At 40.7% G+C, this 13,379-nt stretch overlaps 1 protein-coding gene across 4 annotated transcripts in view; it reads right to left on the bottom strand.

Annotated features, from left to right (window-relative positions):
• CACNA2D1 (calcium voltage-gated channel auxiliary subunit alpha2delta 1) overlaps nucleotides 1-13,379 on the bottom strand; it is a 677,013-nt gene that overhangs the window by 43,642 nt on the left and 619,992 nt on the right. For 2 of the 4 annotated variants that reach the window (XM_065420204.1, XM_065420221.1), the window contains 4 exons: nucleotides 11,798-11,869; nucleotides 10,361-10,432; nucleotides 4,314-4,375; nucleotides 1,588-1,664 (listed from right to left, as the gene is read on the bottom strand). In XM_065420204.1, the coding sequence (XP_065276276.1) occupies nucleotides 1,588-1,664; nucleotides 4,314-4,375; nucleotides 10,361-10,432; nucleotides 11,798-11,869 (283 nt within the window). Of the gene's footprint in view, nucleotides 1-309; nucleotides 319-1,572; nucleotides 1,665-4,313; nucleotides 4,376-10,360; nucleotides 10,433-11,797; nucleotides 11,870-13,379 lie in introns of all 4 variants that reach the window. The other 2 variants (XM_065420213.1, XM_065420229.1) reach the window with 2 other exon arrangements.

Below are 13,379 nucleotides of genomic sequence, written 5' to 3'. Positions count from 1 at the left end.
CCTTTCAATGTTATTGAAAAGAGTGGTCTTAAAAAAAGGAATGATATATCTGAGCATCAGCATGAACCAACAGGTGACAGGATCAGACAAACAGGAATTAGAGATTAGCAACAAATTGAAATGTGCATGAAAACACAAAAACATTTTATAGATTCCCCTCCCCCTTGCTGTTGCTATGGTACCCAATGATCATGGGAGAAGTCCAGAAATGAAGAATACAAAGGAGAATGTCCAGTAGGAATGGAAATATAAGTGGAAAATATCAACTGCAGTAAACAGAAGGAAATTGAGCAACAAGAATATACTTGCCCTTTTTGACTGTGAAAATCCATCAGAAAGAGAAAGCAGGGAAACAGAAAAAAACAGGGTAAAGCAAAAGGGGTCACAAACCAATATTTTATTCAACCACCCCTTGAATAAAAATATTGTGAATAGATCATAGGTTCAATTTATGCAAAGCTGTAGTATGGGAAAAAGACAAACATCTTTGAAGACTGGAGTGTATGTCCTTGTGTATTATTTCTGAGGTAACCTCTATATACTGTGGCTATTTCAAGGGTCTATTTTGCAGGGTATATTGATGCCGGTGCGACATCAATAGATCTAGTCCATAAATAGAACCACTTTTTTCACTCATTAATACTTTAATCACTAGTCCCTATTTGATAAAGTTAAGAACTAAATCATACAAAATGACTGGTTGGTAAAAGCTTATCGTGTTATCTCCTACCCTGCATATGATAATAGATGACATGGTTGTCAATTAAACAACTTCTAACCACGTCTTCTCTGAGATAATAGCAGCTATGACTGACAAGGAGACTTGTAACAAACGTGGAAAATGTTTTGTCCTTGTAAGTAAGTTTTTACATACATATATTTCTAAATGCAAAAATGGAATTCATTCAGGTTTGGATTAACACTTGGATAAAGTTAAAAGGATCTGACGGCTCATGCTTCATTTACTGGCTCAACTATGGTCAAACAAAATAAACAAAACTTTATAGCTGGAAATACATCATACATATTATTTCCAGTCCGTTTTCTAGAATCTGAAAGTGGCTTAAAATGAGTGTCATTCAAATAAGATTCATAGACATCCACTGAAACTATTTACAAAGTGCAACATAAAAGCTTAACTGTAAGCCAAAACTAAATAGCCCCTAATATTACTTTATTTATAAGAGCAGCATGAGAAATTGCTTTATACAGCACTGTAATTACTGCAAACTATGAAAAGAAGCTTTGCTCTATAGCCTATACATTAATATTTAACAGGTGGAATATTTAAATGTCAGCTAGCAGACCCTTAAAACGACACCAACAGAGGATACACAAAGCAATGATTCTATAGGTACATAGCAAAAGGGAAGGAGCAAAGTTGGGGTACCTGCACATATTCTAGCTATGTAGAATATTTCTTGTACCTTGAATGTTTACAATGGGTTAGAATCATTGCTGTAGATTTTGGGTACATTATGATAACATTAGGGAACTCCACACACTTTATGAATTTCAAAATTAAATTTTTAAAATGTCTGTGTGTCAGAAGTAGGTTGGAACCCAGAGAACCTTCAAAGTACTTACATCTGGCCTGAGTTATTGGTTCTTCTATTTTGGCTTTAATGTAGTAAAAGCTGTAGGATGGTAATACCAAGGCCAAACTGCAACAGAAATAACAAAGGCATAAACAAAGACATAAAGACACATTTAGCTCAGTGGAGAAAACTTAGAAATTTTAAAGCAGTTTTCTCAAGTCAGCTTTGATGTGTCTTTGAAAACAATTAACAAGTTGGGGATGAAATTATTGTGAGATGAGATGATTTGATAATTATATACAGTCCCACACTGCCATAGTGCTAACTTTAGGCACCTCAATGGGGTTGAAATTAACTACATGTAATAGGGGCCTGAAGTAAAGTGGGAGGCATTCCAGGATCTGCACCCATCATAAAATTCATAGGCCAGTCACAATTTTTATGGATATATCCATTGAAAGTTAGGCTTAAAGAACAGCTGAAAAAAATCACACATAATTCTGAACTGCTATGAAAAGAGTATGATGATGACCGAGTCCCCTTTTAGTAATAAGTCAGCTACTGATATGTAATGCACAAACTTGTAGTTCTTGAATTTACATTATCTCTGAGAGATAGAATATCTTCTTAAAGTAATGCAGTTACTTCTGGACAAAATAATTCTTTGAACTGGATTATATAAGAGTGCCTTAAGATGTACAATATATTTTATAATGCACCTCCTTTGATTTCAATATCCATTATTGTTTAGAAATGATTCTGCCTTTTGGTTTTGCCACTAAAAATCAATGCATGCATCTGAGAGCAGAACTTTTAAAAAAGGATGTTAAAGGCAACGGGTATAAATCCCCATCAGAGACGTATCTACTTCATCCCACATCCTTAATGTTTGCACTCAATTTTCATTAACATAAAAGTGCATTTTACCACTGGTTTCTAATGGATGGCTGCAGAAATTAACATTAAAACAAGTTGTACAACTGGGCCATAAGCAAGATTACCTTTAATAATGCATTTGCCATTTAAACATCACAGAAGTGAGATTCCTGATTATTTAGTGATAGCCTTCTATCAGTTCCCCTCGAGGGAAATCAGGAGAGGTTTACCTGCCATTAACAGTTATTGCTAACAGAAACTACTAATTAAAATCTATAATTTTATGTTTAATGGGACTGCGGCAATGTGAACCCAGGAGATTAACTGCTGTCTCTCAGCCTATGAAAAACAGCTATGAGAGGAATTTGGTATGAAGTGAGAACACATATAAATCAAATAAGCATCTGTACTGCGTACTAGATAGCACGACAGGATGAAACATACCCTGCTTTCCTTCAGAAAATAAAAATGGGGGTAATAACAGAAAAACAAGGTTCTGAATTGTATAGATCAAGCCAGCTCTTTGTTTTAATTCACAACAACTAGGTTCAGGGGGTGGGTATTTTGTTTGTTTGTTTTGTAAAATATTTTGGTCAGAGACTGTCATTCATTATATATTTGCACAGTGCCTACTACCCCAACTTGGTCTCTAGACATCATAGTAATGCAACTATTATTATTGTGGGTAAAACTCCCAATATTACATATTTTTATTAAAATAAAATAATCCTTTCAATGTTGTTTCCAGTTTCACACTACATAGGCAAAACACTGCACTGATGGTGATTCTGCTTTGTGACAATTTGTCCAGTCCTGAAAGGTCCTGAGTGCCCTAACTTGGATATTCAGAACTTCATAGAATTTGGGCCCAATGTTGGTAATCTTAAAAGTATTCAGCTTTGAAACTAAAGTCTGATAACTTTATTGGACCAAGTTCAGCCCAAATACTTTAGGAAGGGGATGTCGCATCCCTTCCAGTGTCACAGCGATGTGTAGCTATAGTGTTTGAAATCATGCATTTCAGGCCAATTGTGAGAAAGTGTGGTGCACCTTTTCCAAAGAGTGTTATCTTTCTCTGCTGTTATCTATAGCCATACAATTTTATATACAAAATAATATAATTGTTATTTAACATTTGTATATGGCCTCTTAAATGCAACTGCACATTAGAGTGATAATACCACAGTACTTGCTTGCCAAAATGTGACACGGTAGGTTAGATATGACATGACATGACAAATAATGAATATAAGATTGAGAAGGAGGTTTACACAAAATAAGGTTGAGATATTGCTTGTTTTGTAAAGGCATGAAACATTAGCGCTTCCTTTTTTATTTTATTTTTTAAAATTTTACTTGCAAAGGCCAGTGTGGGAATGGAAATTATTGTTGGAGAGACTGCAAGAAAAGGTGGGATTAGAAGAGGAGCTGAGGGAGAGGACCACAACCAAAGACACAGTTACAAATCAAACACTACAAAGATTTTAAGAGTCTTGCAGAATTTATGAGATCCCTGAAAAGATAAGGTCCACTTAATATTGATACCATGAACCACACAATCTTCTTAGTAAGTATGGTGAAACTTTGCTAGTATGTGAGTTGTTTAGAAAGCTCCACAAAAGATTGAGGACTTGACTCTGTACGCTTCCTTCAGCAAAACACTCATGGGCAATGGGAGTGGGGTTTTTTTTGTTTTTGTTTTTGTTTTTTAAGGCCTGCAGGACTGGACCTTATACCATTAGGTCCTCAAGGAAGATGCACTGCACCAATGTTTGTCTCTCCATTCTTTTGGGCAGAGAGAGTCAGTTCCTAGGCTTTTTAGTGTTATAACTAATAAGAATAAAATTATTCATCAAAACAAACAAACCAACACTTTCTATTAAAAAACAAATTAATTACCTGTAATCTGTGCCATTCACAGCGGTCCATGTATACGTTCGATTTCCTTTGTCAATATACCTCTGGAAAGCAATTTTGATAAACAAGTATATCATTGCCACTGGAGGCTCAGTAAATGCCAGGTTTTGGTTTATTACTGAGGTGAAAGGAATGTAAAACTCAATAACAAACAAGCTGTTGGAATTCTTTTGCTCCTTTCATTAAAATGTGACCTGCTTTGCAATTACATTTCTTCAACAATTTCCACATTTAGAACAGATGTTACAGAGTCATCTGCATTCTTTAAATCTAATAAAGAATTTTAGAAGTGCTGTGTCAAGTATAACGAACCATAAATTTGGCCTGTCCATTTACCCTTAGTGTCTATTTGTCAGATTACTTCTTTTTCTTGTTTATTGTTTATTTTAAATACAGGAAAGAGTCTCCCCCCCCCCATAAGAATGGCCCAGTGATCTTGTATCTAAACAAAAAACTAGTGACAGCAGCAAAGCATTTATAAGCAACCCTATAATAACAAACCACTATGCCTGTACATACTTATATATACTAATGTCTGCTTGTCTGTGTCTCTGGGACATTGTATATACAGGGATAAATACTCTATGGCTCTGGTCATGCACACACTTATGTATTTGCTTAACTTTATGTACATGAGACGTCCCATTACAGTGAATAGGACAACTCATTTGTGTAAAGTTAAGCATGAGCATCAGTGTTTTCGTGAAGTATGAGATTAAAGTTAGCTTTTCAATTCACTTGCTTCTGGAATGAAAGATGACACGACAGACAGTTTAAAAGGTCCCCTGACTTCCCGTAGAAGATTTAATCATCATTAATGCACCCCGCTGGAGCAGTTTTACTCATTTTTCCACATTAAAAATTATAAGTATATGCCAGCTGTAGCATATTACTGCTTTATAGTCAGAGACAAAGATTTATGAGGATGTCTGCAATAAAATCTGTGCAGCTGCTGCATCACAACATTACTAATACTGTTCATATGTGCTACAGTACATGTTATTTCTGTCCCTGTGCAAAAATAAAAACACAAAAATTAACATGATTATGAAAAAAGGTGTTTTTGGTTCCATTCTGACTTTTATAACTTAAATAAATCTCTCTTCTCTTGTTATTTCTCAGCACAGCAGGGCAGGTGTAAACAATCTAAGAGCCATTTTGCCACAAAGAAGATGCTTGAAATGCTTGGAGATATTTTTGACTTAAGTCTTATAGATGGGTGAACTTATTCAGCACAGATCTTACCCATGTTTATTTACTTAGTACTATTGATTGTCACACTACACATCCACTTAAAAAAAAGCAGTAAATGCACCTTATCTTTCTCTTGCATTTGTGACTTCAAGAAAGATTAAGGACACAAGGAATTTCCCTATGCCAAGATGACTATGAGTATGTAATATTCTCACCATGTCCCACACGGGACTCAGAGGATGGGTAATGGAAACCAATCACTACTGGGTCTCTAGCTGTAACCTGGCCAAGGTCAGTAGTACTTCTGTCATACAAGAGCTGTTCAATGAACTGTGTGAAATGAATTGGAGATTTCAGTCTACTTTCTAGTGGACAGGTGTCCAGATCACAAAAGTTACTATTATATACATTTGGCATCATATGGGCACCTTTGTTCAGGATATCAGCAGATAGCCAAGGATTAATTGGGCATGGAAACTGAACAGCTTTCAACTACTTGAAGGGGGGTTCCAAAGAGGATGGAGCTAGGCTGTTCTCAGTGGTGGCAGATAACAGAACAAGGAGCCACGGTCTCAAGTTATAGTGGGGGAGGTCTAGGTTGGCTATTAGAAAAAAGCTATTTCACTAGTTGGGTGGTGAAGCACTGGAATGGGTTACCTAGGGAGGTGGTGGAATCTCCATCCTTAGAGGTTTTTAAGGCCCGGCATGACTAAGCCTGGCTGGGATGATTTAGTTGGGGTTGGTCTTGCTATGAGCAGGGGGTTGGACTAGATGACCTCCTGAGGTCTCTTCCAACTCTAATCTTCTATGATTCCCCCTAGAGGTGAGTCCTACAGGCCAGTATTCTGGCATATTGACAGAACAGTGTAGGAGAGCTTGCATTGCAGCTATACACACTACATATATTCTGAAAATAAATAGAGAGATATAAATCCAATATATTAAGAAATGTAGGGTGAGAAAGAACCTAGTGAGGTTCTGCCAACTTGAATGCATTGATCTTAACATTCTTTAACTTGTTATTTCCCTATTTTAGCTTGCATTCCTTCCCCCTTGTTGCTAATATTATTTGTTTTAAGTATCTGTTCAAAATTTATCTTTTTAGTAAAGATTGAAACTAAACAGACATTAAACACCACAGCCTTCTTGATGTCATCCACTATTAGCTCTCCTTCCCCACTAAGTAGAAGTCATGCACTTTCCTTCACCTTTCCCTTGCTCCTTGTTTTTAAAGGATGCATATATGTATGTATGTATATATTTAAAGAATGTCTTCATGTTGTCTTTTATGTCTCTTGCTAGATGTAATTAATTTTGTTCCTTAGCCTTTCTGGGTTCCTCTACACTGGAATAAAAGACCCATGACACAGGCGCAGCTGGGCAGATCAGTGGGCTCGAGCTGTGGGGCTAAAAATTGCTGTATAGACATTCAGGCTCAGACTGGAGCCTGGGTTATAAGACCTTCTACACTAACAGGGTGCCAGAGTTCAGGCTCCAGCCTGAATACAAACATCTACACAGTAATTTTACAGCCCCACAAACTGAGTCAGCTGACCCGGACCACCCGTGGGTGTATAATGGTTGTGTAGATGTACCTTCAGATTTTGTCCCTACATGCTTGTGCTATTCTTTTGTCCAGGTTTCCATTTTTTGTAGGGTTCCTTTTTGATTTTAAGTTCATTAAAGAGCTCCTGAGGGATCAGATCAGATTAGAACAGAATTCTGCACTCTGCCAGGACTCTCACATGTTGTGGGATAGACAATGGGTATCTCAGACGTTATTGGAGGGGGGGATTTTATTATTGTAGTTGCAATGGATATGTGTACAGGTAAAAAAGAACTTGGAAATATAAGACACATATGCTTAATGTTAAAGAAAAGTCTGGATTGTGCATAACATTGGAGATATTGTTGAAGATTAATTCATCATGTGTAACATGACCCTCTTATCATGCCAAACTAATAGGTGGAGTAAGTGCTGGTCCTACAAGGGAGACTGATTTAAACACTGGTCCTCAGGTTTTCCAGGATTTCAAGAATTTACGGAAGGAAAACAAACATAACATGCCCATTTGCATCATTTTCTGTCTTTCCCTCATTTTATCAAACTGTCATCCTCATGAAAAAGTCTTGCATCTGCTCATATTGCATTGTTATTGCAGATTCTTTTGTTAAAAATAAAATAACCTAAATGCGATGAGAGTGAGAATGCTATGATTATTATCATAATTTTATAGTGCAATACATACTTCACAGGCAAATGAAATAAGTGGGACCTGACTCTGACCTCACACCAGTTTAACTAGGGTTATCAGGCATCCAGTTTTCAATCGGAATGCCCGGTCGAAAAGGGACACTGGCAGCTCCGGTCAGCACCGCTGATTGGGCCGTTAAAAGTCTAGTCAGCAGTGCAGTGGGGCTAAGGCAGGCAGGCTCCCTGTGTATCCTGGTTCTGTGCGGCTTCCGGAAGTGGCTGTCATGTCCCTGCAGTCCCTAAGCGCATGAGCGGCCAGGGAGGCTCCGCGTGCTGCCCCCAGCCCAAGCGCCGGCTCTGCAGCTCCCATTGGCCGGGGACCATGGCCAATGGGAGCTGCAGGAGCGCGGCCTGTGGGCATGGGCAGCACGCAGATCCGCCTGGCTACGCCTCCCCCTAGGGGCCGCAGAGACATGCCAGCTGCTTCCGGGAGCCACCGAAGGTAAGTGCTGCCCGGAGCCCACATCGAAACCCCCTTCTATGCCCCAACCCTCTGCCCCAGCCCTGAGCCCCCTCCCTCACACTAACTCCCTCCCAGAGCCCACACCCCCTCCCGCACTCCGAACCCCTCAGCCCCACCCTCCATCCGGGAACCTCTTCCTGCACCCCAAAACCCTCATTCGCAGCCCCATCCCAGAGCCCACACCCCCAGCTGGAGCCCCCACTCCCTCCCGCACCCCAACCCTCTGCCCCATCCCAGGGCCCGCACCCCCAACCAGTGCCCTCAGCCCCATCCACACCCCACCCCCTTCCCCCAGCTGGTGAAAATGAGCAAGTGAGTGAGGGTGAGGAATAGTGAGGGAGGGAGGGGAGATGGGAAGTAGAGGCGGGGCCTTAGAGAAGGGGTGAGGCAGAGGTGGGGCAAGGGTGTTTAGTTTTCTGCAATCAGAAAGTTGGGAAACTAAATTTAACTCAATGACTTCAGTGGGGTTACTCCAGCATTACACCAATGTAAGAGTAGGCTCAGGCCCACATTATCTTACCATTTCAGTTCAGACCTAATCAGGGGCGGCTCCAGGCACCAGCGCAGCAAGCGTGTGCCTGGGGCGGCAAGCCGCGGGGGGCGGCGTGCCAGTCGCTGTGAGGGCGGAAGTCAGGCTGCCTTCGGCGGCATGCCTGCAGGAGGTCCACCGGTCCCGCGGTTTTGGCGGCAATTCGGCGGCGGGTACGCTGAAGGCGCGGGACCGGCGGACCTCCCGCAGGCATGCCGCCGAATCCACGTTACCAGCGGGCCTCCCGCAGGCATGCCACTGAAGGCTGCCTGACTGCCGTGTTTGGGGCAGCAAAATACATAGAGCCGCCCCTGGACATAACGTAAGAGTTGGAGACAGAAGAATGTAGGCTGTTGGTGGGGGAAGGGCAACAAGAGTTACAGCACAAAGGTTGCTGCTATCAGTGATGCATACATATGAACAATTCCGTTTACTACTTTATGGTTTGTTTATATTTATATATATAAATGATGATTTATGTACTTTTTTTGTTTTTTTTATACATTTATATGTTTCCTATTCAATTTTTACATCTCCCCTCATCTCTGGGGCCACAAAAGGGCAATTCAAGCCTCTTCAAGCTGCTCCTACTATTTACAATACAACCCCAAAGCGCTGTTGTGGCAGGTAGGAATCAACAGAGTGCAGCCTACTGTACTCCGGTTGTTACTCCTCCCACTGATATACACCCTGCCCTGGGGCCTTAAGTGATGTGGCACAGACATGTGGCACAGACATATGGCAGACCTACACCATCTATGGATTCCCCTATTACTGGGGGCTGCCAGATCATTCAGCTTTAAAGCAGCTTTGTGTTACTGCTTTAGAAACCCACTTTATCCCATAAGCACACCAAGATCCAAAGTAAAATTTAATCTATACTATCACTGTAACTGTTTGGATGATTCATTTGCTTATTGTAATGAATCCTAATCTAGGAACTGTAAATTGTATAATTATTTCCCCCCACCACTTTCTTCATATCCAACCAGAATATAATGCCTTACAAAGCAACATATTCCTATACCATTTAAGACTTTTGCTAAGGGATTCATGTAAAGAAGTATGACAACTCTCTGCTAAATCCTTGACAACAGAATTCAGGGCCTTATAAACACTTGTATGATTATGAAGCACCAAAGAAAGAGAGAAATAAAACACCCTTGTTCTTAAGAAATGTGTGCTTTCCCTTAGTACAAGCCAGGAAGGTTGGCAACTCGGGGGCGGGGAGGGTGGGGGAAAGAAAATATTTGTATAGGAATAATCCAAGAGCAGGACCAGCTCTAGGCACCAGCAAACCAGGCATGTGCTTGAGGCGGCACAATTCCAGGGTGGCATTCTGGGAGGTTTTTTTTTCCTTTTGCTTCAGCAGTTGCGCTCTCGGAGGTTTTTTTTTTTGCTTGGGGCGGCAAAAAACCTAGAGCCGGCCCTGTCCACGAGGCTATTATAGAACACTGGAAAAGCAGAATGTTAGCTTTTAAATATAAAAGTTTCTTGTAATCTAAAAGTTTCTTAAAAATATAGAGTTTCTTGTCATCATTTTGCAATGTTCTTTTCTGAAAGTAGGACAGCCTATGTTCCAATCTTACCTCATCTTGAGACTTGACCAATGTTTTAAATGTTCTTTCCCCACTTTCTCCATCTATCATTTTTTTCCGAATCTATATACAAGTAGATGAAGAAAAAACAAAACCAAAAAAAGCAAACAAAAATAAAATAAAAAAGGAAGAAGAGGGTAGGGGGAAGAGACAAAAGGAAAATCAGAATCTAGGAGTGACGTACAACATGATTAATGTTTTCCAAGATCCTTTGCATCTTATGAGCAATACTATCATATTGACACATTTGAAAATAATAGCCCATACAAGCCTACTTATCTTATCCCTAATAAAGAGAGCCCAATCCTGTATTTCATACTCTTGTTGAGCAATATTATTGACAGTAGTAAGACTCCTCATGACAGTAAGGACTACTTGTATGAGTAATGGTTGCATGACTGGGCTCAGTGAACATGATGAGTATTAATTCCTGCATTCTTTGCAAACCCAGAACTCCCAGTGAAGTCAATGGGAATTTTGATGCAGAACTAATGCAATTTGCCTAATAGCTGTAGTTATTTTCATGATAGCTATTTGAAAGTCAGCTATAGTGTGTCTTAAAATGGGTGCGTACAAACTTTTTGTTTCAGTCTGTGTGGATTAACCCTCCCCAAGTTTTGCTTTGAGTTTTGGGTCCAATGCAGTACTTAATTGGAACCACCAACTTTCAGCTGGCACTATACTGAAACCTGAATTACAGAGGTTGTGAAACAATAATTTGGGTCAAGTTTGTCCAAAAGAAGTATGAATCTTTAACAAATCTTGCCTGGAATTTGAGTTTATAATGATATCATAAGATAGGCAAGTCTTATTTAAGGTTTTTTGTTTGTTTGTTTGTTTGTTTGTTTGTTTGTTTTGGAGGATTCGGGTTTGTTGTGAACACTTGCTTATTTTTCAGTGCTTTAAAATTGATTGTTGAGTCATAATAATAATTTTGCATTAGTAAAATGGAGGGAAAGAATTTTTGTTTAAATATGTTCTGCAGTTCATTAGCATGCTTCAGAAATGTCATAAACAGAGCTTATCTGATCACATGATAAAGTGGGTCATGCATTGTTCACACTAGGCACTCTTAAAAAAGTGTACTGTTTTGAATGATTCTACCATTCCTGATGGCACTCCCCATTATATATAGAGAATAATCGGGAATCTTAATCTTAAAAATATAATCTTTCAAATGACAGGGTTTTTTTAAATGTGCCAGGTGCATAAAAGAAGAAAATACATAGATTCAAAATAAATTTCAGAAACTATTCACTAAACCTGCATTTTAAGAGCAATTAAGATCTGAAGTCCATCTGTCATTTAGAAGAACAAGAGGTTAAGGAAATTGGAGGAATGTGCAGCAGTTATTATATTTCAGCTATTACCCTGAACAATGAAGAATATATACATCAAAGCAGGCACTACATCACTAGTGCTTCTTACCTCAACTTTAATATCATTTTCTAGCTCAGCATCCAGAAAATCCAGTGTAACAGGCTCCTGAGATTTAGGATTCTGAAGCAGAAGATATTAAACAAATCAAATAATAAAGATCTCTCACTTGATGTTATGAATAGGTTACTGGAAATCATTCAAACCCTCCCTTAAATCAAAAAAGATTGTTTAAATAGGGTTACTTACCATTCTATCTTTTAATCAGATATAGCATAGTGGATTGTTAACAGTGCTATTTCACTTAAAATGGATTTTAAAAAGAGAGAGGTAATCAGGTGAGTGATAACTGGAGTAACTCTAAAAACTAGTGCCTGCCTACGGTTGGTCACACAGTGTTAATGGCTGAAGGCTGCTTCCTCTGCTAATTGTATGCATGATAACAGGGTGACCTGTCAGACAAGGAGTCGTTCCTTAAGTTTCCTGCCACCAAAAAGAAAGGGGAGACAGATAGTGAGAAAGTCTTCTGGGCAACTAGTAATATCAACACCTGCACTCCACTATAATGAACCCTACAGCAGACTGATGGCAATGGCATGAGTTGGTTATGGGTGAAGATGAAAGGGACAGCAAGTACAAGAGAAAGGAATGACAAAAGGATAAGGTCAGATGAAAAGAACCTCTTATGGAAACGTGTTCATGGAACATATAGTTGCCTCAAACAAAAAGTCTGATATATGGTAATTTGTAAAAATGAAGCTTTGATAAAGCAAGGTAGTTAGCACATATATAACTTTAATCACACAATTAGTCCTACTGACTTCAATGTACTTCAGTACCTTGCTGAACCAGGATCTAAACGAGCAAAGAACTAAAATGGAAACTGTCGTGACCTGCAGAAACATGTCTTCCATATTTCATGTTCTGTATGCCAGTATTTTTCAAACTTCAGGTCGCAACCCAGTACTGGGTCGCGGCATGTAAGGAACTGGGTCGCCTTGCTCAGCAACCCAGCGGCTCTGGTCAGCACCAGTGACCGGTATGCTAAAAGTCCCGTCGGCAGTGCTGCCCAGCTAAGGCAGGCTAGTGCCTACCTGCTCCGACACTGCGCTGCACCCCGGAAGCGGCCAGCAGCGGGTCCAGCTTCTAGGCAGCAGGGCAACAGGGCTCCGCGCACTGCCCCCTGCCTCCACCCTGAGTTCACGGCCAATGGGCGCTGGGGTGGGACGGTGCCTGCAAGCGAGAGCTGCACCGAGCCGCTTCGGCACCTCCACCTAGGAGCCAGACCTGCTGCTGTCCGCTTCCAGGGTGTGGCATGGACTACGGTGCCAGGACAGGTGGGAAGCCTGCCTCTGCAGCCCGGCTGTGCCGCTGACTGGAAGCCGCCGGAGGTAAGTCCGCACCCCACTCCCCTGCTTCAGCCCTGAGCCCCCCACAAACCACAGAGCCCCCTCATGCACCCTAAACCCCTCATCCCTGGCCCCACCATAGAGCCTGCACCCTCAGCCCTGAGCCCCTCATTCCTGGCCCCACCCCGCAGCTGTCACCCCAGCACACCAACCCTCTGCCCCAGTCCTGAGCCCCTCCATACCCCAAACCCCTCATCCCCAGCTCCGTTGGGTCGTGGGCATCA

The sequence above is a fragment of the Emys orbicularis genome, chromosome 1, assembly GCF_028017835.1.
Source record: "Emys orbicularis isolate rEmyOrb1 chromosome 1, rEmyOrb1.hap1, whole genome shotgun sequence".
Lineage (NCBI taxonomy): Eukaryota > Metazoa > Chordata > Testudines > Emydidae > Emys > Emys orbicularis.
The sequence above is the reverse complement of the archived record's forward strand: the minus strand, read 5'-3'. Positions and strand labels throughout refer to the sequence as shown.